The sequence below is a fragment of the Erythrolamprus reginae genome, chromosome 10, assembly GCF_031021105.1.
Source record: "Erythrolamprus reginae isolate rEryReg1 chromosome 10, rEryReg1.hap1, whole genome shotgun sequence".
NCBI classification, from domain to species: domain Eukaryota; kingdom Metazoa; phylum Chordata; class Lepidosauria; order Squamata; family Dipsadidae; genus Erythrolamprus; species Erythrolamprus reginae.
Window position 1 is genome coordinate 7,195,277 of NC_091959.1, and position 25,335 is coordinate 7,220,611.

At 41.1% G+C, this 25,335-nt stretch overlaps 1 protein-coding gene across 7 annotated transcripts in view; it reads right to left on the bottom strand.

Annotated features, from left to right (window-relative positions):
* Positions 1–5,608: 5,608 nt before the first annotated feature.
* The window catches only part of MYO9A (myosin IXA), a 124,978-nt gene continuing 105,251 nt past the window's right edge, over positions 5,609–25,335 (bottom strand). For all 7 annotated transcript variants that reach the window (XM_070762963.1, XM_070762960.1, XM_070762962.1 and 4 more), the window contains 12 exons: positions 23,245–23,433; positions 22,220–22,267; positions 21,603–21,714; positions 20,937–20,998; positions 20,267–20,459; positions 18,925–19,053; positions 16,379–16,484; positions 15,422–15,553; positions 15,025–15,148; positions 12,463–12,665; positions 10,723–10,865; positions 5,609–8,009 (listed from right to left, as the gene is read on the bottom strand). In XM_070762963.1, coding sequence (XP_070619064.1) covers positions 7,528–8,009; positions 10,723–10,865; positions 12,463–12,665; positions 15,025–15,148; positions 15,422–15,553; positions 16,379–16,484; positions 18,925–19,053; positions 20,267–20,459; positions 20,937–20,998; positions 21,603–21,714; positions 22,220–22,267; positions 23,245–23,433 — 1,923 coding nt within the window. In that variant the 3' untranslated portion in view covers positions 5,609–7,527. The remainder of the gene's footprint in view (positions 8,010–10,722; positions 10,866–12,462; positions 12,666–15,024; positions 15,149–15,421; positions 15,554–16,378; positions 16,485–18,924; positions 19,054–20,266; positions 20,460–20,936; positions 20,999–21,602; positions 21,715–22,219; positions 22,268–23,244; positions 23,434–25,335) is intronic.

Here is a 25,335-nt window from a genome sequence, read left to right on the forward strand (position 1 = left end):
TCACACTTTTGACTGTTGCCCTACCCCTGTGTCATACAATCAAAATTTGGACCCTTTCTAATCAAAGGTCTTAGAGGGCACTGAAATGGAGGAACTTACAAAGGAAATACAAGAAAAAGAGGAAACAGAATACTACAAAGTATGGGAAAAGAGATATCCCCCCCCGGGCCTATACAATTTATGTATGGTATGCTTGTATGTATGTCTGCTTAAAAATGGGTTTTTAAAAAAATATTTTAAATTGTAAATTATTAGATTTGTCATGAACTGTTTTATTGTGTTGTGAGCCGCCCCGAGTCTATGGAAAGGAGTGGCATTCAAATCTAATTAATAATAATAATAATAATAATAATAATAATAATAATAATAATAAAAAAAAAAGTGGTAGGAGTGGCTAGAGAAGAGAGATCAAGGATAAGAGAATGACTTAAGAAAGGTGATAAAGGAGTTGCTAAATGGTATCAAACATAAACAATTATAATAAGGGAAATAGTCTACGGAGAGGGGCGGCATACAAATCAAATCAATCAATCAATCAATCAATAAATAGAAGATAAAGTAGAAATAGAGTACACTATTGTATGATGTATATAGACAGAATTGTGAAATACAGTGTTCCCTCGCTTTCCGCGGGGGATGTGTTCCGAGACCACCCGCGAAAGTCGAATTTCCGCGAAGTAGAGATGCGGAAGTAAATACACTATTTTTGGCTATGGACAGTATCATAAAACTTCCCTTAACACTTTAAACCCCTAAATTGCAATTTTCCATTCCCTTAACAACCATTTAGATTATTACTCACCGTGTTTATTTATTAAAGTTTATTAAAAAAATATTTATTAATAGCAGACGAAAGTTTGGCGATGACATTTGACGTCATTGGGTGGGGAAAACCGTGGTATAGGGGAAAGACCCGCAAAGTATTTTTTATTAATATTTTTCAAAAACCGTGGTATAGACTTTCCGCGAAGTTCGAACCCGCAAAAATTGAGGGAACACTGTATATGTATATAATAGAAATGAAAAGCAAAAGAAATTGAAAAGGAAATAACTTTGAAACTTAAAATGTTTTAGCAATGCGAAAATGTTTTAAAGAAGGAAACTGTACAAATGTTGCTTTTTAACTTAAAAATTGTTCAATATATGTATATATGCATTAAAAAAAAATCAGATTCTTGGCAACCAACTCATACTTACGGCAGCTGCAGAGTCCTGGCATCATCTTTTGTAACCTGACAAGCAAAGTCAACGGGAAAGCCAGATTCACCAAAGTGCCGTGTTCCTGACTTAGCAACGGCTGTGATTCACCTACCAACGGTGGCAAGAAAGATTGCAGAGTGGAGCAAAACTCAACTTAGCCACAGAAATGTTGGGTTCAATCGTCAGTTGAGGACCACCTGAGAAAGTGCCTCTTGCTATGTAAACCACATATACCATGTTGCTGAGACACTTTGCTAGCTTGGATATGGAACACAAGAAGCCCCTTCCTTACTTATCTCGGAAATGTTCAGCCAGGCTACTTTCCACATGATGCAAGGCATAGATGGAACCTCTGATGGGAGGCTGAATCTTTTATTTGATTCAACTGTGACCATAGGCCACCTTTCCACGTCATATTCTGGCAATTAAAAATTTGAAAATGTAAACATGCCTATTACATGCCTATCTAGCCTGGAAAAATGGGTCTGATCCTTTTCTTAGCCTGGTGAGTATCTGCAGACAGGACCTTTGTTAGAAAGCTTGTATAAATGTTCATAAATGAGTAGCTTGTATTACTTCTTGGGATTGGAACTCTTTGTTCCTTAGAAAAGAGGCCTCCAAACTTGGTAACTTTAAGACTTGTGGACTTCAACTCCCAGCAAGGAACTCTGGAAGTTGATGTCCACAAGTCTTAAAGTTGCCAGGTTTGGAGACCCCTGGTCTAAGCTAATGTTTCTCTATTCCACAATGTAAACTTCAACTACAGTGATACCTCGTCTTACAAACGCCTCATCATACAAACTTTTCGAGATACAAACCCCCGGGTTTAAGATTTTTTTGCCTCTTCTTACAAACTATTTTCACCTTACAAACCCACCACCGCCGCTGGGATGCCCCACCTCCGGACTTCCATTGCCAACGAAGCACCTGTTTTTGCGCTGCTGGGATTCCTCTGAGGCGCCCCACCTCTGGACTTCCGTGTTTTGTGATGCTGCAGGGGAATCCGAGCAGTGCAAAAACGAGTGCTTCACTGGCAATGGAAGTCCGGAGGTGGGGTTTCCCAGAGAGGGGAGCTTCAGTGAAATCACAGCATCGCAAAAACACAGCGGTCCGGAGGTGGGGTTTTGAGGACTTTGGTGTTTTTGCGATGCTGCGATTTCATTGATGCTCCCTTCGCTGGGAAACCCCACCTTCGGACTTCCGTTGCCAGTGAAGTGCTCGTTTTTGTGACGCTGGGATTCTCCTGCAGCATTGCAAAAACACAGAAGTCTGGAGGTGGGGTTTCCCATGGAGGGGGGCTTCAGGGGAATCCCAGCAGCGCAAAAACAGGCGCTTCGGCTGGCAAAAGGGGTGAATTTTGGGCCTGCACGCATTAATCGCTTTTCCATTGATTCCTATGAGAAACATTGTTTTGTCTTACAAACTTTTCACCTTAAGAACCTCGTCCAGGAACCAATTAAGTTTGTAAGACGAGGTATCACTGTACCTGAATTTTCAACCAAGGAGAACATGCTGGCTGGAGAATTCTGGCTGTTAGTTCATCCATCTGCATGTGTTCCAGTATGGAAACATAAATGAAACACCCTTAAACAGGATCTTGGAAAGAAATATGAAGTTGAAATCCACAAGTCTTAGGAGTTGCTAAGGTTGGAGGCCCCTGCCTTAGAACAACAAAATTTAATGTAGTCTTCCACATGCAGGATTTGCTGCCCTGTTCCGTTTCCATGACATTTTGAGAGATAACATGAGCATCTTCCCACTAACCATTTTGCTAGTTCATGTAGCAAAATCTCTCTTCAGCAAGAGTGGAGACTTTCATGGGCCTGGAGGCTCTTTTTCTCCCATCTGGAAGCAGCCGCACACTGGCTTATGGGCTTTGTTGCCTATTTTCCATGGACCGCAATCAGCAGCGGTGAAAACAATCGCATGAAAAAATCTTTGGCTGGATCAGAAAGTGGAACAATGCTCTCTCCATTTCACTGTATAGAGCTGATTTAGATTTCAAGGTCAAATCCAGGTCCCTCCTCAGAGGCATCCTAGTCGTTCCCAACTCCAGGGGGCAGTGCTCATCTCAGTTTCTAAGCCAAAGAGCCAGTGCTGTCCAAAGATGTCTCTGTGATTATGTGGCTGACATTATTAAATGCCAAAGGCGCCTGGAACACTGTTGCCTTCCTGCCAAAGGGGGTCCCTATTTTTCTACTTGCAGTTTTACATGCTTTCAAACTGCTAGGTTGGCAGAAGATGGGAGAAGAAATGGCAGTACAGTAGTACCTCTAGATACGAGCTGCTCCACATGCGAGTATTCCAAGTTACGAGCCACGAGGGGAGAGAAATTTCTGTTCCAGACCCGAGCTCAAATTCGGGATACGAGCCGAGCGTCCACTAGGTGGCTCAAGAATCCTTGCTTCTGGTTATCTCGGAGGGGAAAAACAAAGTCTAAAGCCATTTGTTCCAGGTACGAGTTGTTCGACATACAAGCTCCCTTCTGGAACGAATTAAACTCGTATCTAGAGGTACTACTGTATACATATTTAGTGTTTGAGGAAGTATACATATTCACGGGAGTATACATATTCAGTGTTTGAGGAAGAAATGGGTCCCTTGGAACGCACTCTTTCGAATCTGTATCCACTTCTTAATGAAAAGCAGTAAGGCTGCAGCAGAAACGCTAACACAGCGTTCTTCTAGGAACACAGCAATAAAGTATATTTGCTGGGTGTCTACGAACATCGACAGGTAGGAAAGACATCTGCCACTATCTTTTTATTTTCCATTCTTTTGTTCTTTAATAAGCTGGGAGGGGGGGTGTTATTTGTTGATAAAGTTGTTTTTTGTACAGCTATAGAATAGTATTGTATTTATGAAATATTACACAAATTGCACTTCAAATATGGTGGCCTTGTTTCAAGGGGGGGGGGGAGAAAAAGTAACAAAACAACATTAACAAGGGGAAAAATAAACCTTTCAGATGCAGAAATTAACAAGTGTACGTTAACTGCACATCCTCCAGCTCCGTGAGCAAAATAAAAGCATTTATAGAATTCTTCTCTCACAGGTAAAATTTATAGAATATGACACAGGACAGTATCTCCTTTTACAATACATAGTCTGCTTTTTAAACTGTACACTCAGTATACTTATAAATTACTTTTTAAAAATTTCCGTTAAAAATAATTATATGCAGCCAATGTCCTTCCTAGTGGGGAGTACATTCACTTTAATATCGTGGGTGGGAACAGAGCTGGTCCACACACCTTTACAAGTGGTTCTGGAGTGGAGATGCTACGAAAAGAGAGAGAACTGGAAGACAGCAAGCAGACAGAAGCCCAGGCAGGAATTTCTTGCTGCCTGAGATTCAGAACAAAGTTCAAACAAAAGCCTCTCTTGGATACCGACCGCTCCCCTTCGATGCTCCCAGACCGATCCTAAGGACAGAGCTTTACGCTGGAAGGGGGAAATTCGCCACCCACCCACCCGGATCAGAGGCAAAACCCAGAACTTCTCAGCACAAAAATCAACTGACATCTGGAAGGGGAGGGAGGAAGAATCTCAGGGCGAGAAAGGCAGGAAAAGGTCTTGGTGCACATAGTTGGAGAAAGAGTAAGGCTTGCATGGTAAATGTGATATATGTGGGGAGGGTCTGGGGTGTGTGTGTGTGTGTTTGTGTGTGTGGTGTTGGGAGAGGAGGTGCTTTTTGGCAAAGAGGCAGCTTAACAACCTCCTGATCAAAATCTTGAGAGTTCCTTTTCTAGTTTATTAGAGCTCCTTGGAGTTACGCTATCCCCTGCACGGAATTTGTAAGAAAACCCAACCATGTAGGTATTAAAGAATGTTTTTGCACCCTCCGGAGGTTTTAAGATGGGTGGACTTCAATTGCTTCATTGCTGGCTGGGACATTCTGGCAATTGAAGTCCACCCATCTTAAAACTTCCAGAGGTTGAAAACCATTGAACTAAACTAGAGGCTAAAGCTACTGGGTGCATCACTGCAAGTTCTAAGACTATAAGGAAAGATAAGAAAAAGATAAATATTTACCAGATCTGCAACAGTATCTTTGTGATGCTACTGGCATGGAAAGATGGATGCCAAGTTACACTTGCTAATAACTATTTCAAGAGGTTGGTGTAAAATGCCTCACGTATACAAAATCCCGCTAAACCCTGACAATGGAACTCATAGATTGGACACTCTCTCTGCAAACTGTCCATCAGGAGCATCTCCTCTGCTCAGAAAACCTTCAAACTCAACGCCTAAACCTGAAGAGCAAAGGGGAATCCAACATCCAGATGTGAAGAGGAAAGTTTTGCCTTTCTGAAATAGGGAAAAAACACAGAGAGATTCTTCGGTCAACAGCCCAACGCAACCGGATCAACCTAGCAAACGCCGTCTTCAGCCATTGAAAGAACCGTTTTGAAATCTCTAATAAGGCCTCTTTATTGTAACACAAACTGTTATAAATATGGGGATTTCTTAATAAGAGTAACATTGCCATGAAGATAAGAGTGCCAATTCTGACTTATTCGATTCGGGATGTTTAAAACAAGGTTTGACGGGTTACAACGCTGCCTGTCTATATACTTCCTAGGTCAAGAGCTATAGCTTTGCATGGATTAAAAACGAAGTCAGCTTTTCAGGGATGCAATTGTGATTCGGCAGACTTAAAAGGTTCCAAGATAAATGTGTAGCTTCCTTCTACTTTTAAAAGAAGGGACGTTGGTTTTAAACCATTCACAGCTGCGACACTCGGTTGGTCAAACCTCTTAGGTCGGAAATGAGAAATAGATCAGGGTCAGCTTGTCCTTCAAATAATACAGGTGTGCATGGTTTGGAAAGAGGACCAATGACCTCAGGTTTCTGCAGATGATCACAACACACTGTCTTTTTCGACAAGTGTACAAAAGCGGTGGGCTTCGCAGTCTAACTTTTCTGTCGTACAATCGAAACACATCAGCGATGGGTGGGAAACTGGAAAACGGGGCTTCCCAAAGATCTTTTACATGGACCCCTCTGTTGTCCTCAAGAATGGGCTCTTCTTCTATATTTGTAACATTTTTTTCACAACATACAGGTGGAATGATCTATTTGTCATACCGGGGCAAAATACGGCGACTGTTTATTGTTCCACATTGAAAAGGTCCCGGAATTACTTCTAGTAACTCATGTCTCCTCCTCCTCCTTATACTTTTCTGGCTTAAATGTCCCATATTAATAAAGGTCCCACATTGTGGAAAAAGAAAAAACAAACATAAAAAGTTATATTTACATTGAACTTCAGTAACCATAATACTAAACGAAGAGCTTCAAGTAGTCTCTCACTTTAAAAAAAAAAAATTGCGCCATGGTTTAATACTGATGTGTAGCAACGAAAGCGACATTTGTTAAACTGACTGATTTCAACAGCAGCCTTCCTTATGCTTGCGTTTTGCTTGAGTGGCGTTTTCTTCGCCGGTCAAGAAACCTAAGAGCCTGCTCAACTACCAGCAAGGAATTGGGCCAGAGACACAGTCAGAAAAGTAAACGTTGCTGTTCCCTAATACTTTCTTTTAGTCTTAAAAGAGTTTGATTTTCGGCCCCGAGGGATGGGACCTGTGTTGTGATTATGGCTACTGGAAATTCAGCACAAATATTTGGCTTTGACCTACCTGGAATCAAACTGGCATTGGTTATTCTGACACCATCAACCCAAAAGTTTAAACCAAGAAAAAACTAGATTAGATAAATAACTCTTGTTCACAACGGAGGTGGCACCTGATGTATCTAAGAAGTGCTTGAGTGAAAACGAGCATTCTCCACCACATCTGACAACGCCATGGAGTGCATTATGAACAGCCCTGAACAAAGGCCCCAGTCTCCTTTCTTGCTGTCGTTTCTTCTAGGAAGTTCATTGTTTCTCAATCCCAGTGCAAAAACCTAACCCCAAATTCAAGAGCGTTGACCCTCAGGGTCAAAAACACCTCTCTTGAACTCCGGCTGCCTTCCAGATGTTCTCAGCTGGCTGGCATACCTTCCCAGGCCCATTAAGAAGGGGGGGAACGCCAAACCTCGTCCACCAGCCGTCGTTCCCTCCAGCTCTGCCGATTTCACTGCAAATAATCAGCCCAACTCACAGTGAGATCGTGGAGTTCCAAAGGCTGAAGTCAGCTAAGGCCACAGCTGGACTTTCCTCCACTCGTTCTAGACGGACGAGGGAGGCTCCCCACTTCTCCACTGGCAATGCGGTGCTAGGATTCCAAGCAACGAATACAATGTCCTACAATGGAGTGGCAGCAGATGGCACTGGAGTGGAGGGAAGATGCGATGGGGGAGATGTTTGCCACGGCAGCCGGCTCATACCATGAACTCGTTGTTTCCTAGCAGCACCAGTTGCTGAGGGCTCATGTAATCAGCCGCCTCGGGGTGACGCTTCCGGCCTGTCCCAGCAGACCCCTCGGGGAGTTCTTTGGCTTTAGGGGAGGAGGTCTTCACATTCTTCAGTTTCTGCTTGCCTTTCTCCGGGTTGAATGTCCCTCGGGTGGTGAACTGTGGCCTGTCATCCAGGACCTTGGTGTGTCCTGGCGATCGCTCCAGTGCCCCGGTGTCCCCAGAGGGAGCCGCTCGGTAAAAAGGCGATTTGGAATAGATTTGGAACCGTTTCCTTGTCACGTGAGGCAGGCAGGAGGAGGAGGAAGAAGGAGAGAGGGATGGAGAAGACACCAAGGAGTCCACTGAGTCCACAGACTCCTGCTGTTTGCGCAGTTGCCTTCGGGATCGAGAGGTACCGGCCGGGTCTGCCTTGCTGGGTCTCGCCAGGTTTAAGGTTAAACTTCTGCCTGGTAGGGAAGAGAGACAAGGGATGTTTAAGAAAGGCAGTAGGGATGCAAATTTCCTGGTAGAAGTCCAAAAACCCTCGCCTGATTCTCATCAGTGGAAACAAACATTGTGGCTTATTTATAGACTGCCTGGACATTTTCACAGCGTGTCCAGGGGAAAAGCATTTTGAAATTCCCTGACATTTCCCTGAAACTTGCGATCTAGTTAAGGCGTGGTCGTCGATGATGTCATACCTTGTAAAGCCCTTCATGGCACCGGACCAGATTATCTCAGGGACCGCCTTCTGCTGCACAAATCCCAGCGACCAGTTAGGTCCCACAGAGTGGGTCTTCTCCGGGTCCCGTCAACTAAACAATGCCGCTTGGCGGGACCCAGGGGAAGAGCCTTCTCTGTGGCGGCCCCGGTCCTCTGGAACCAACTCCCCCCAGAGATTAGAATTGCCCCCACCCTCCTTGCCTTTTGGAAGCTTCTTAAAACCCACCTCTGACGCCAGGCATGGGGGAATTAAGATTCCCTTTCCCCCTAGGCCTTTACAATTTTATGCATGGTATGTTTGTATGTATGTTTGGTTTTTTATATTAAGGGGTTTTTAATCGTTTTTACTATTGGATTATTATTGTACGCTGTTTTATGACTGCTGTTAGCCGCCCTGAGTCTTCGGAGAGGGGCGGCATATAAATCCAATAAATAATAATAATAATAATAATAATAATAATAATAATAATAATAATACCAAACGGCTAAACGGTGGAGAAATATTGGTAGCTGATCATTTAAAACACTCATTATCATTCACTCCACAGAACACACTAAAAAAAAACACTCATTGGACAGGGGGGAAAGATCTAGTGACCCTAGGCCTCGCGACAAAGATGAATCTTTAAGCTTTTTCGGAAGGCAAGGAGGGTGGGGACAGTGCGAATCTCCAGGGAGAGCCGATTCCAGAGGGCCGGGCCCCCCACAGAGAAGGCTCTTCCCCTAGGTCCCGCCAGCCGACACTGTCTGACTGATGGGACCCTGAGGAGGCCAACTTTGTGGGACCTGACCGGACGCTGGGATTCGTGCGACAGAAGGCGGTCTTGGAGGCAATCTGATCCGATGCCATGAAGGGCTTTATAGGTCATAACCAACACTTTGAATTGTGCCCGGAAACTAATCAGCAGCCAATGCAGACCCCGGAGTGATGGTGAGATATGGGCATGCCTTGGAAGGCCCATAACCTCTCGTGCGGCTGCATTTGCGTCGATTTGAAGTTTCCGAACACTCTTCAAAGGTAGCCCCATGTAGAGAGCATTGCAGTAGTTGAACCTCGAGGTGATAAGGGCATGAGTGGCCGTGAGCAAAGACTCCCTGTTCAAATAGGGCCGCAACTGGTGCACCAGGCGTACCTGGGCAAACACCCCCCCTCGTCCCCTGTTCTAAAGTCGGCTGTGAATCGAGGAGGATGCCCAAGTTGCGGACCCTCTCTAAGGGGGTCAGTGATTCCCCCTCCAGGGTAATGGACAGACAGATGGACATGTCCTTGGGAGGCAAAACCCACAGCCACTCCGTCTTGTCTGGATTGAACTTGAGCCTGTTGACACCCATCCAGATCCTGACAGCCTCCAGACACCGGCACATTACTTCCACTGCTTCACTGAGTGGACACAAGGTGGAAATGTACAGCTGAGTATCATCAGCGTACTGGTGGTAACTCACCCCATGCCTTTGGATGATCTCACCCAGCGGTTGCCACAGTTATGCTCATTTTTGCTTGACTCTGCCAGGCAGCACGATCCGTTGGGTTTTTTTTACATGATTTCCCCCTGACTTTTAAACATTTTAATACAGTTTGTTTTTTTCCTCCGATTTATTCTGGGTTTTTTTCACAAATTCCCTGATATTTCCCAAACCACCAATTTCCCTGATAATTCCCTGATTTCCAGGTTTGCTGGACACCCTGTTTTCAGTAAGTGTTTTCAGAATATAACTTGTCTTCTTCAAATCATCCTCAGGTTTGATCAAACAAGTGTGAAGTTTTCACTGAATACCGTCAACTAAACAATGCCGCTTGGCAGGACCCAGGGGAAGAGCCTTCTCTGTGGCGGCCCTGGCCCTCTGGAACCAACTCCCCCCAGAGATTAGAATTGCCCCCACCCTCCTTGCTTTTTGTAAGCTACTTAAAACCCACCTCTGCCACCAGGCATGGGGGAATTGAGATGCTCTTTCCCCCTGGGCCTTTACAATTTCATGTACGGTATGTCTGTATGTATGTTTAATTTTTTATATTAATGGGGTTTTAAATCATTTTTAGTATTTATTGGATTATTATTGTACATTGTTTTATTACTGTTGTTAGCCGCCCCGAGTCTCCGGAGAGGGGCGGCATACAAATCCAGTAAGTAAGTAAGTAAGTAAGTAAGTAAGTGAGTGAGTGAGTGAGTGAGTGAGTGAGTGAGTGAGTGAGTGAGTGAGTGAGTGAGTGAGTAAGTAAGTAAGTAAGTAAGTAAGTAAGTAAATAAATAAATAAAATATGTTAAAATATTAATGAGCTGTTAACAAGGTCTGAGTCTGTGCAGAAAACTAAAACTTAAGCTAGAAGGCTGGGCGTGGCTGAGCCCACTCTGAACTCTGTAACAAACTCTGACACTATACCTATACTACTGAATGATAAAACCTCATGTACTAATGACGACTCCTCCAGGACACCTTCTCCAACACATTTTATTTTACCTGATTTGTCCGAAATAGCTCCTTCGGAATCAAAATTCAAGTTTTCAGAACTGTCGGCAGTGCCAATCGAAGCCTCAGACTCTAAGGTTTCGTCATCAGAGGCTCTGGGCTCCAGCGCCAACATCTCAAAAGTCAGTTCTTCCCTGCAGGGAGAAAACACAAAATAGAGAAACAACTGGATAGGGAAAAAACAGCAGCAGAAGCTAGGAGCTAAGAAATAAAAGGCTACTAAGGTCCTGAGAGGTCCTTGGTGCGCTCTGAGGCTGGTTGTGTTCTTGAAGAAGTTTCATTGCCCTTACTAGGTAAACATCATCCATTATGATGATGTTACCTAGTTTGAGTAATAAGTAGTCTGCAAGAAAACAAGCAAACAGCACCAAGAACACCGCCATTTCAACACCGAATAGCCTCCTTTATTGTAACTAAGCTTATGCCTGCAATATTCAATCTGCACTCAACTTTTTTGTGTGTAATTTTTTAATTTTTTTCTCCAGTTTCCATTTATATACCAATACACATACCTTAAAATATGTCAGTAACATACATACACTGCTCAAAAAAATAAAGGGAACACTTAAACCACACAACATAACTCCAAGTAAATCAAACTTCTCTGAAATCAAACTGTCCACTTAGGAAGCAACAACTGATTGACAATCAATTTCACATGCTGTTGTGCACATTCAACTTTGTACAGAACAAAGTATTCAATGAGAATATTTCACTCATTCAGATCTAGGAAGTGTTATATGAGTGTTCCCTTTATTTTTTGAGCAGTATATTTATATATTTTTATTCAATCAATCAAAAATCAATGTCCTATTTTGCATCTATTTTTAACTCCTGTTCATCAGTCTGTTTTCCTTCATTCCGTTACACTCTCCTCCTTCGATCGCCATCTCTTCCTTCTATCTTCGTACTCCTTCTCTCTCCCTTCGACTTCCCTCCACTCCTTCTCTCCCTTCACCTTTCTACTTCCTCTTTCTACCTCGTTACGCTTCCCTGAATGCTTCTTATCCTAATTCATCTGCACGAGTCAAAAAGAGGGCGGGGAAAATATTTACTGACCCCTCACATCCTGGACACAAATTGTTTCAACTCCTACCCTCAAAACGTCGCTACAGAGCACTGCACACCAAGACAACTAGACACAAGAACAGTTTTTCTCCGAACGCCATCACTCTACTAAACAAATAATTCCCTCAACACTGTCAGACTTTCTACTAAATCTGCACTTCTATTCTACTAGTTTTTCTCATCATTCCTTCCACCCATTTCCTCCCATGTTGACTGTGTGACTGTAACTTGTTGCTTATATCCTAAGATTTTTATTAATATTGCTTCTTCATTGCTTATTTGACCCCTATGACAATCATTAAGTGTCGTACCACATGATTCTTGACAAATGTATATTTTATTTTATGTATGCTGAGAGCATATGCACCAAGACAAATTCCTTGTGTGTCCAATCACACTTGGCCAATAAAAAATTCTATTCTATTCTATTCTCATGTTTAACATATTCCATACATTTTTAAACTAATGGTGCTTCCTCTAAGATCATTTTTTATATCTTTTCTATATATATAACTCTTTATTCTGGGTATATGTTACTCATCTGATGCTACCTCTACAATCTGCACTCAACTTGACTGATACAGGTCAAATGTAGCAGATGGACACCCCCATATGATTGATCCAGCTATTTAGGCTTCATTGGTCCAGTTACTTAAGACTCACTTCTCTTTCTGCAGGCTCTCTATTTGCTCTGCCAGTACTTTCTCTTCCTGTTGCATGGCCACTTGCTGCTGTTCGGTGACATCCATCTCCATGGCCTCCTCGCTGCTCAGGGCCTCTTCGGGAGCATCCCCCATAGAGGGCAACCGTATTCCCGCTGGGGATGTAGGGCTTGGATAGGTGCCTCGGCGTAGACGCCCTTTGCCCTATGCATAAAGTAAGGCTAATGAGGAATGCGGCCTTCTATCAGCTTCGAGATTAGAAGAATTCATATGAGACAACCAGCAAGCAAACAATTTCTCCAGACAGGACAGGAAGCAAGTATAAATCCAAGGGCATAGGGACTATTTTTGGAAGTCCTCAGAAATATCTTTAATCTATAAGACAGAAGTTATTTCTATGGATTTACTTTATAATATTTCAGGTTGCCAGCATTAAAAAGTGGTAGAGGAAGGAAATTGGATTAAAGTATTTTTTTAAAAAACATTTAGATCCCTCCCTTTAAGGACACTGGAAATGGTGAAATATACTGAACACTATTTTAATTAAATAATCCCTCTAGGCAGGAAAAAAAAAGAGAACAAAGGAAGCCAGCAACAAAATACAGATCACCCCGATGCTTCTATTTTCCAATGAAATTCTGTGAATAAACTACCAGAAGTGGAGCTCTGGTCATTTGGTTCATCCAGATTCTCAAAAACCAATGATTCATATGTCTGTCCTGGGGTATATTGCAAAAAATAAAAATAAAATTGTTTAGCCCCTTCATACTTTCAGCAACATCATGAAAGTGGAAAAAATAACATATGCTGAATTCCTGTTGTGCTATGGTCTTAATATATGAAATTAATCTAGGCCAGAGAAAAGAATAAAGATATGGATAAAAGAATTTGGGAAAATAAAAGAGGATATAGAAAAGATCTCAACAGAACAGTTCAAGAATTCAATGGGACAAATTCATGCCAAATTTCCATTAGTTTTTCACTTTTTACTAAAACTTTGCCTCATTCTCTTCTTTACTATAATGGGGGGAGGGAAACACAAAAAATATTCTTCTCTAAAGACATTTCCTGGGCCAAACATTGCAGCAACCCATATCAAAACGGACTCTATTCTATCTTAAATGGCTACTTCTCTTCCTCCTGTCTAGATGAAAATGGCATTATATTTATTCATTTATTTTTATTTATTTTATTTATTAGATTTGTATGCCGCCCCTCTCCGCATTCCCTTTTGATGCCTTTTTTCTTATCGCGAGAAGTGGACAGCACCCGAAGAGTTGGAAATAAACACACACACACACACACACACATACCACACACAGGTATGACATATGGGCCATGGCTATGGAGCATGCAGAAGCACTGGGATGGATGGCGAGTTATGGCGTCAGGTCAGTGCGTTTTAAATTCGGATACATACCGGGATCGAACTGCGGGTTATGCTCATAAATCTAACGGCAATTAGTACAGGCTTCTGGATTAGAGAGGGCAGGAAAAGGAAAGGAAAGGAGCAGGTTAGAGTGCACACGCCTTCAGCTTGACTCTAGGAGTGGCTGGGCATGGCGGTGGCGGAAGCTGGCCCTTCGCTGCAGCTGCTAGAAAGCGCAAAGGAGGCGCAAGCCATTCTGTGCTGCAAGAGAAGCATTGGCTGCAGTCCCAGATGGGACTCCTTCCCCCCAAGAGAGGGTGCCCAGTAGGCCTCAAAGCCTGCAGCTTGCTTTCAGCAATGCTTCGCTTGGCCTCGGCCAAGAGAAGCTCAGCCAAGCCCCAACCTCCATGGACCCTGGCCAGCCTGAGAGGAGGCAAACGAAGGCCATTTCTGAGCAGAGCAACTGCTTGTCAAGTCAGCAGCCTAGCTAAGGAGCATGCAAGTTATTCTGCAGTCTAATGAAAGGTTCATAAGCAGGAGAGGAAGTGATTTATTACAAAGAACTCAGCAGGGACCACAGTCTGCACATCGTACTGTCACCCCGGAGTATTTCCCTGGCACTTGCAGGTGGAAGAGAGGAAAATAGAAGCCTTTTCTTAAAGCAAATGAGAATAATTCAGGGAACAGGGACTAACCATGGAGCAAAGCCAATTACGGACAAGCTAGAGTGGTTTGAGTTCACTAAAGGGTATGTGGGCATTAAAAAGAACCTTCAAGAACCTCGAGTTACCTGTATAAAGTAACAACAGAGTGATACCTGTAGCTTTGAAGAGCCAGATATCAGTGCTTAAACCAAATTTTTGCATTAGGTTAAATCACATATTAAAGAATTTGAAATGCGCAGAGAATTAGAAGGATGGGAAGAAAAGGTTAGAGGGGAGAGAAAAGAGAGAGAAAGACAGATATCATTCGGTTATTATTATCCACACCCGAGTAAATTAACTCTCGCACAGGGAATTCTCAGTTCCAGAATCTAGGCTATTAAACTAGTATGTATCTTGGTCCCGCTATTTCTCTGAACAAGGCCACTCGTATCAATTCATTGAAATAGAAAATGGGGAAGATCGGAGGATGGAGCACTGTCTCTACTTCTTCATAAATGGGACCAGATCGTCAGCCAGCCCTGCCCCTTACCATGGATCTGCGGATCAAGGACAGCCGGCTCTTTGCTTTGTTCTCTGCAAACTCCAAGCTGCTGATATCCTTGAGACGGGCCCGGTATTTGTTCATCTGTTCAACAACAATCAACTCTACGCAACTGAAAAGAGAAAAATCATTAAGAGGGAAAGTTAGGGCTTTGAAGGCCAGAACCTAAGCGATGGTTGTATAAAAACCTAGACACAAATATACTTTCTTGCTGTGAATACTATAACTGAAAAAAATGGGAAGAATCAATCTAGGCACGCCACAATTTCTTCTTGGATTGTTCATTTTTGTAAAATGTTCCTACTTATAATTTGATGTGAGTGACATCAGTGGAGTTCAACCAGTCATGGCTGGTGATAAATCCTTTTTTAAATAAAAACATTACCTGATGGTTTTACTGACATCCTGAGCGCTCTGCAGAGGGTCAGTGGTGTCTGGACAACGGAGGATACAGGGAGCAAAGACAATGGCTAGCGCATTAGCCGACATTCGATTTGTTTCTTCTTGTAGAGCAATCCTAAACAGCATCAAAACAGAATGGCAGTGAAACTTAACTACAGGTGCTTGTAGCAACCCTCACTTGTTATGAGGTGGGACAAACCTATAGAGTGGAGCCTAAGAATTGACAGAGGCCAAAGAAAAGAGACAGGGTGGACATCATTAGGCAGAGTGAGACAATGGCCGATGCTGGGGAGAAGAAACTATGTCAGAGTTTTAGTTGTTACTTCTGTCCTTCTCAGCCATTGTTTTCTCTTGGACGATAGATCTCTGTGTGGCCTACTTTCCGTCTCATATTTCTAAAATTAGTCCAAACCACAGTGCCAGTCTCTAGCCTAATGTTTCTCAATCTTGGAAGATGTGTAGACTTTGATTCCTAGAATTCACCTGGCCACCATTATTTCTCTATATTATCTTTTTATTACTCAATCGTATCAACTCACTAAAAAAGAACTGCGGTGGCCCAGCGTTAAAATAACACGTCAACATAACAAACTGAAAGAACTCTCTGCTCTCCAACTTGATCGCAGTGTTAAAGGGGGCTTTTGCTTTGATGTGTGTGCCTTGAGAAAAATATTTCTGCCACCCAGCATAATGTGTAGAAATGCCTGGCTTTCCTCGGGGGATTATATCATAAGCATGATTGAAAGCCATATGAAGATAGGCAGAGCTTAAGTTCCCAAAGCTCTCTGCAAATGAGCCTGTTTTGGCACACAACTCTGAAAACAGAACTGCCTTTCAAGATTGCAGGTCTCACCAAAAGCTGAATGTGGGAATAAATCTGCAGATAAAGCTGACAATTCACAAGGAAATCTCTTTATATCCTTATCTTGGCTATTGATACCTGACAAGATGAAAGATCAGACGTTCCAAGGTATTAAGATGAGTTCGGGAAAGCTGATCGATGACGGAGTAGACACCGCGGATGGCCTCTTTCCTCTCCTGCAAACCTGCAGGAAACAAATTTCACTCACCAATGAAGGCGAATATACGTATCCCAGGATAATATTGCAAGATGCTATCTGGATCGGTCGCTGAGACCCGAGGTTTAAACTGCCAGTCCCAGTCTCCGATACAGACTGCAACATTTCATTCAATTAGTCAGGACTGTGGCCTGCTCTGTCTCAGGAATGAATATTTTTACAGGAGGCAAAGCTTATAAAATATTATACAGTGTTCCCTCGATTTTCGCAGGGGATGCGTTCCGAGACCGCCCGCGAAAGTCAAATTTCCACGAAGTAGAGATGCGGAAGTAAATACACCATTTTTGGCTATGGACAGTATCACAAGCCATCCCTTAACACTTTAAACCCCTAAATTACCATTTCCCATTCCCTTAACAACCATTTACTCACCATTATTACTGGTACTCACCGTTGAATAAGACACTTAGTGATCCTGATATTTATAAACATAATTATTTATTAACAATAATTATTTTTTTTGTTATTTATTTGCAAAAATTATTAGTTTGGTGATGACATATGATGTCATCAGGCGGGAAAAACTGTGGTATAGAAAAAAACCCGCGAAGTATTTTTTAATTAATATTTTTTGAAAAACCGTGGTATAGGCTATTTGCGAAGTTCGAACCCGTGAAAATCGAGGGAACACTGTATATACATCTAAACACACGCATTTTACAAGTCAGCTACTGCTCAGGATTTAATGTATATTCCAGAAAGGGAATCTCTGAGAGATGAGATGGATTCTCAAATTACCTTTGCAATAATTGAGGGGTTTGAAATATTTAGGCGAGAAAGCAAGGCCAGTGTCTCAACGCCACGAAGATTCCCTTGGAAACTCCAAGGGAAACGTCAGTTTCAATATATAGCAAAATTGATATATAAATTCTTTTTTCTGAGTTCTTTTTCTTCCTTTTAAGTATATGATTTGCTGGCATATTATGAAAAGTAAAAATTTAATTTTGATGATTTAAAAGGAATGAATTTAGAAAGAAAGAAAAGAAGTATGTTAAACTATAGTAGGTGCAATGGTTGGAATGTTATAACATTTGTATAATTATTATTTTAAAAGGTTTTTATATAAGTCTTAATTTCAGGGAAATACGGTTGGTGTTAAAGGAGGAAGTATTACGACAGTAGTAAATATACCTAGAAAAAAATACAATATTTGTATAAATATAGATATGGGAAAAGTATGAATTTAAGAGTAGCACCGATGATTAAATGAAGTTAGGGATTTGAGTTACCTCTCAGTTAACCATAAAATGGATTATGGTTAGATTTACTTGGGAAGGGGCAAGAGGGAAGAAGAGGAAGTAGAAAAGGAAGGGGAGAGGAGGAGAGGAGGGAGGTAGAGAAGGAGAAAGAAAGTAGAGGGAAGAGCGGGAGATAGAGGGAGGGGAGTAGTTATGAAATATTGGGGGAGAAACAGACAGGCAATAAAAGTACAAAAGGTGCAAAATCAGGATGTTTGTTTATGGTTTACTGGCTAGAAATGTAAAACTATATATATTTTGATATGATTTATGGTATATATATATATGGATGTTTATGTAGAGGTGATGGGAAAAAATAATAAAAAAGGAATACTTAGGTGAAAAATCAGGATATAATGTCTGAAATGCAGGGAAAGAAGGCAGAGTATAGAAGTGGAATCATTGGGTCTAGTTTGGGGTCTCATCAAGGACATACATTGCATCGCAGTGGGATGCCTCAGTACACCATCCAAAGCAGATCCCTAGAAAAAGCATCACAACTGTTTTAGATTTCATCTTCATAAAGAATTTTCACAGGTATTTTATGCATGGCATTGGACCAGAGTACCTCCGGAACCGCCTGCTACCGCACGAATCCCAGCGACCGATAAGGTCCCACAGAGTTGGCCTTCTCCGGGTCCTGTCGACCAAACAATGTCATTTGGCGGGCCCCAGGGAAAGAGCCTTCTCTGTGGCGGCCCCAGCCCTCTGGAATCAACTCCCCCCGGAGATTAGAACTGCCCCCACACTCCTTGTCTTTCGTAAATTACTCAAGACCCATCTATACCGCCAGGCATGGGGGAGTTGAGACACCTTTCCCCCAGACTTTTTTGTATTTATGTTTGGGTATGTATATGCTGTTTGCTTTTTTAAATATGATAAGGTTTTATGTGCTTTTTAATATTAGATTTGTTTTCGCTGGAATATTGTTTTTATTATTGTTGTGAGCCGCCCCGAGTCTTCGGAGAGGGGCGGCATACAAATCTAATAAATTGAATTGAATTGAATGTACAAATATTTTCCAGCATAAAGAAAAGCAGGCTGAAGAGATAGTGAACTGATGGAGAACACAACTTTCTAAGCCGATTTAGACTTGTTTTTTCCTCTTGGCTTTGGGTTTAATATTTTCCAAAGTTCTAGTTCATCTATTTGTGACAACAACTCCTTACCCATGGCTCGCAAAAATTCTTCATAGAGTTCAAATGTCATGAGAGGATTAGGCAAATCCCTCAGCCATTGCTTGAACACACTGGCAATGACATGGATGTTGTAGTCATCGAGATTCACTCGTTCGATATCTGGTGAGTGGGAAGAATGAAAGCAAGGAAATTAAAAGCAAAGGAGAAGCAGCAAAAGGATACTTCACCATGTACTCTAACACGTTGGTGCCAAAATAAGAATTAAACCATGGCCAAACTATGGCTTCTGTTGTTAAGATGCTGACTTGACAAGCAGCAATCCTGCATTTCAGATCCGAGTGCTGCCACAGTGTGGGGTGAGCTCACGTCCTTTGCTCCAGCTCCTGTCAGGGATCTGAAAGGAGCCCTAATTGACCATACCCAAAGCAATGGTGATGTCGCTGACTAATCCTTTCAACCTGGAAGCGCCTTGGTGCTTCCAACACAAGTGTGATGCAATGCAATGTGATGGCCTAGGTTCCTTAACCAGTTGTGTAGTTGACTGCAAAGGACAGAGCCAAAATTTCTGAACTTAAAATATAGGATTATCCTACCTTAGATACCTAAGGGAGGAACAGAAGTCGTAGCTTCCCAGTTCCTTCTCCATCATTTTAATCACTACACCAAACTGACTCTCAAACATAAATCAAACATGAACCAAATATTAGCGTTAGCCTAACACCGAATTAAGTAGAGGTACTGTATGAGTTCTGCTTCAGCACTGCCTAAACCCTGAGCAAAAATCAAATTGAATACTGTTGATCACCAAAATATTAAACTTTCTGGCTATCATCTACCCTAAGGTTTCAGCATCTCTAAAATAAACTGTGATTATATATAATAACTGTTATAATAGATATAAAAATAGCATAATTATAGAGTATTTTTGTAATTTTAGTCATTTTAAATGCCTTTTTAAAAAAATTGTTTAATTAATTGATCTTAACTAGTTTAATTATATTATCAAAATGATATTTTATAGATATGAGAACTCACTTGAGTTATATGAATTATGGAAATATAGAGGTAAATTTAATAAGAACGTAGAATATTATAAATTGTATTTCTGTATCGATCTGATTATAGTTAGATCTTTCTTTTTGTACTAGTTAGACTTCTATGACGAGCGGAGCAATGGTAGCTCCTTTAAATGTTAAATGTTGTTCGTCTTGTTTGTTTAAAGAAAAACAATAAAAATATTTTTTTAAAAAAATAAAATAAACTGTGTCACTGTATCAGGCCAAATGGTCGGTCATTCTGAGGGACACCAAGGGAACACCCACCCACCCCCAAAAAACAATAATGCAAGTTCCCCTTCTCTAAGCCTCCTCACCTGTGTCAAGGCCCTGCCGTAACTCTTTGATCTTATTTGTTGATCCAGATTTCCGGTAAATGCCCTCTGTATACAAAGCATGCATTTCTATGTAGTTGGTGAGCTTTTCAAACACTACTGGCACAATCCGTTCTTCGCTGGTCAGGCGAGAGACTTCGACTCCAAACTGTCGTGAAGAAAGCTCTGGGTCATACTATAGGGACAGGGATAAGGCAATCAGCGTTACAAGCACATCACAGCCACACTGTCCAAATTCCAATATTTGCATGAGTCTAAAGCTGCTAAAATCCAAGGATCAGAACAGTCCCGCTTTAAGATTACAAGCTAAGCAAATATTTAAGAGTAATGGAAACATCTCAACAGGTTTCACCTTTCCCCAAATCCTTGCTGTCTTTTCATGGGATTAGCATTTTAGTCGTAGTCTCAATTCAAAGCAGTGGAGGAGCAGGCAAAAGGGCAGCGGAAAACAAGCCTTTAACTCCACCGTCTGCCCCAGAGTTTTCTGACTCCCTTGTTTCCGCTTTACAGAACGTGTCACGGTAGAAATATGAATTAAGAATCAGCAACTAGACAGGTGTTTCTCAACCTGGACAACTTTATGATATGTGGACTTCAATTCCCAGAATTCCCCTTTATGTGTGGCATGCGGAAAAGAGAGAAAACACGACACCTTTTTGGAGCATTTTGTTGTGGTCCTCTGGCAGCACTTTCGGTGGCAAGCGTATTTACACACTGGAATTAAGAAAAATGTACTTAGTGTTGCACATAACAGAAAGCAGTGAAATATTATTATTATTATTATTATTATTTATTATTATTATTATTATTTATTAGATTTGTATGCCGCCCCTCTCCGCAGACTCGGGGCGGCTCACAGCAGTGACAAAAACAATATACATTGACAAATCTAATAATTCAAAATCTAAAATAACACTTGTACACTTAAAAATCTAAAAGCAAAGAACCCCAATATAAAAAACATACATACAGTCATATCATGCACTAAAACTACATAGGCAGGGGGAGATGTCTCAGTTCCCCCACGCTTGACAACAGAGGTTATTGTGTTATTTTGCTGCACAATTAGGCTGTGGAATGTATCAGGTTAAATGCTTCTCCTCTATAAAGATTTGGCCCTTCCTATAATACAGCTTTCCTTTGGTTCCTTAGTTATAATTCAAAATTAAAACTATAGTGCAATACTTACTATCGGCCTTTGTCTATTTGGCAAGGCATTTAGATGAAAACTAAAGGAGCTAACAATCTCCCAAGGAAGGGAAATATAAGAAAGAACAGGAAGAAAAAGAGTGCAGGAGGATTAACAGTTTAAGCTTACATTTGCAAACAGCGGCCCTGTCCATGATCCATATCAAGGAAGAACAGAATTCACAGTAGGTAGGGATGCTATATTGAGTAGCCTTAAAAATGTGGCCATTGTGTTCTTCTACCTAGTAACGGCAAAAGAAAAAGCAATTCGATATTTAACAGCAGTTGAACGTAGAACTCTGGGTATTACTCTACTGCACAGAAATATTTCATATAGCTTTTAAAAAAAACCACAACCCTGGCTGGAATGCTGGGGGAGTATTTTTGGCAATGTTGACTATTTCTCAGAATGTTGAATAATGTCATCCATTAGTTCATTCATTGAATTTCTACCCCACCTTTTGTTTCAATAATAAAAAAATTGTTACAGTGGTTTTCAGATAACAAAAATTAAGAATTTTTGAAATTCTTTTAATTAAGAAAGTATTCTTAATCAGACTTATGATTCATAATTCCATCCTGTTTTTATCCTGTCTCAAAAACTGTCAAATCTTCATGATGTTGATCACTGAATGCCAACATTGATATACCTGGGCTTACTGCAAATATTTAAACATGCATAATAAATGTCTATACAATTTGTAATATAATTTGCTTCGCATTAAAGAAGGAAGTATTTCAGCTTACTATGTCTGTTTCCTTCTTTCGTCTCTTCTTCCTTTCTGTTTTTGTCACCTAAGAAAAATATCAAACAGTTCATTATTCTTTGAAGCCTTTCTTTCTACTTGCAAATTTACATCTATTTTCTTATAGAATATTTGTTTACAAAGCAAATCAAGGAGCTATTAAAATCAGACAGACCGTCCTTATCTCATTTACTGCTTCTTCTCCTGAGTCAGAACTGAGAAAGTTAAACAAATAGAATCAGAATTCCGCTGTCATGGCTTCTGGCAGAAATAGGGGTATTTGGAAGGCAATATTAATCTATTTTGTGTAAGTAGCAGAATGACCTACAACTGTCCCTTCTATGGCTTAATGCTAACCACTATATTTCTGCACATTTTTCCATGCTGCTGGCTCTTTCCAATATACTTCAAGAACAGAAGCCGTAAAGTATGCATGTACATATAGACATACAATTATGGTTTGTTCTGTTTTTACTGTCTGTGGGCCTTTTTGTAACAGAATGGTACATACACATCCTAGTTACTTCAGATTATTATTTTTCAGTATTGTGTGATCATAAAACATTTTGCAGGATCCAATCTGCACTGGCCACAGACCAATCTGACCCCAAACAGATTGGATCCTGCAACATTACCTTGCATTCACCTTCATTCATGATTAAACTTTTTATACATTATTGTAAGCCAGCCTTTCAAATACTACACATCAATAACAAGAGGCAAGGAAATTGTATTGTGTTAGCAGCATAAAGGACTTTCTGAAAGAGTGCTAATGACCAGATGACTGCAGGGAATATAAATCCTTCCATCCTCCACTGTTCAGTCGGAATTGAAGGAGCTTCTTGGATGAGAAGTGAAACATTTTCAAGGAAAAACAAAATCCATTTGCCTTTTCAAAAAGCACTTTTGGGATAAGGTAGCTGATTCTTCACAGGGCATCCAGAACATTATTTATTAGATTATTTATTAGATTTGTAATAAATAATGGATGCAATATGAGGTTGTGGTTGTGGTGGACTAGTTTACCTTTGCAGAAGAATAATCCAAAGGTATATATTCTGTCATGTATTCATCCAGAAACACCTTAAATGTATTGACCCAAACCCCTACGGGGGATTCACTCCAGTTCCTCTGTTCCAGTTTCATGGTTTTCTCTAGAATCTGCTCAAACAGTGCGTAGAGATCCTTGTAGCGGATGCTCTTCCCATCACCCATCTGTTAAAACATGGAGAAACAAACGTGAAAGCCTGAAGATTCCATAAAGAGGACAGAAATGTATTAAAACGTCCATTCACTAAAATAAACAAACATTTAAATCCAAAGAAAAACACAAGCACAGCCCTGAAATCATAACTGCTAATTGCCTGGAATTGGGAATTCTAGGAGTTGAAATCCAATTATTTAAAATTGTCTCAAGGCTGAGAAACACTGCCCCAGGCATTGCTTTATTGAAGTTTAGGATATGGGCACTATAAAAACACACTGCCATAAACTCAATTTGCAAAGCTCGGAGTGCCCTCTGAGACACACCCTCCCTTTATAGTCATAATCACACTTCCTATGATATGTGCTTGAACCACTTTTACTAATTTCATTAAACAAATGACTCATTTGCTTTCATTCCATTCACTATGATTTGGATGGTGAGGCCATTTTTTTCTTAGAAACATAGAAACATAGAAGACTGACGGCAGAAAAAGACCTCATGGTCCATCTAGTCTGCCCTTATACTATTTCCTGTATTTTATCTTACAATGGATATATGTTTATCCCAGGCATGTTTAAATTCAGTTACTGTGGATTTACCAACCACGTCTGCTGGGAGTTTGTTCCAAGGATCTACTACTCTTTCAGTGAAATAATATTTTCTCACGTTGCTTTTGATCTTTCCCCCAACTAACTTCAGATTGTGTCCCCTTGTTCTTGTATTCACTTTCCTATTAAAAACACTTCCCTCCTGAACCTTATTTAACCCTTTAACATATTTAAATGTTTCGATCATGTCCCCCCTTTTCCTTCTGTCCTCCAGACTATACAGATTGAGTTCATTAAGTCTTTCCTGATACGTTTTATGCTTCAGACCTTCCACCATTCTTGTAGCCCGTCTTTGGACCCGTTCAATTTTGTCAATATCTTTTTGTAGGTGAAGTCTCCAGAACTAAACACAGTATTCCAAATGTGGTCTCACCAGCGCTCTATATAAGGGGATCACAATCTCCCTCTTCCTGCTTGCTATACCTCCAGCTATGCAGCCAAGCATCCTACTTGCTTTTCCTACTGCCTGACCACACTGCTCACCCATTTTGAGACTGTCAGAAATCACTACCCCTAAATCCTTCTCTTCTGAAGTTTTTGCTAACACAGAACTGCCAATGCAATACTCAGATTGAGGATTCCTTTTCCCCAAGTGCATTATTTTACATTTGGAAACATTAAACTGCAGTTTCCATTGCTTTGACCATTTATCTAGTAACGCTAAATCATTTACCATATTACAGACCCCTCCAGGAATATCAACCCTATTGCACACTTTAGAGTCATCGGCAAATAGGCAAACCTTCCCTACCAAACCTTCCCCTATGTCACTCACAAACATATTAAAAAGAATAGGTCCCAGAACAGACCCTTGTGGCACACCGCTTGTAACCTGTCTCTGCTCAGAATACTCGCCATTAACAATAACTCTCTGATGTCTATGCTTCAGCCAGCTTGAAATCCACTGAACTATCCAGGGATTAAGTCCAATCTTCACTAATTTATCTATCAGCTCTTTATGTGGAACCGTATCAAAGGCGTTGCTGATGTCCAGATAGGCAATATCCACGGCGCCACCTTGATCCAACAAGGATACTGCACGAAGAAGCATCTTCCTGAAATGTGCACATTTGACTTTTTTGGCCCTGGCTTTCTTCCTCCTCCTTTATTTACAAAACCAGAAACGTTCTTTTTGTTACATGATACACTGTGATTAAGATAACAAGAAAAAGCAGGAACATCAGTAATAAATCTAGTTCCGCCTTCTATGAAACCCAATATATTATCATTCTAAATAATTATCTCCTCAAAGAGTAGCTTCTGTACAGTTTGGATGCACCAAGAGCTTCTGTCATTAGTAGT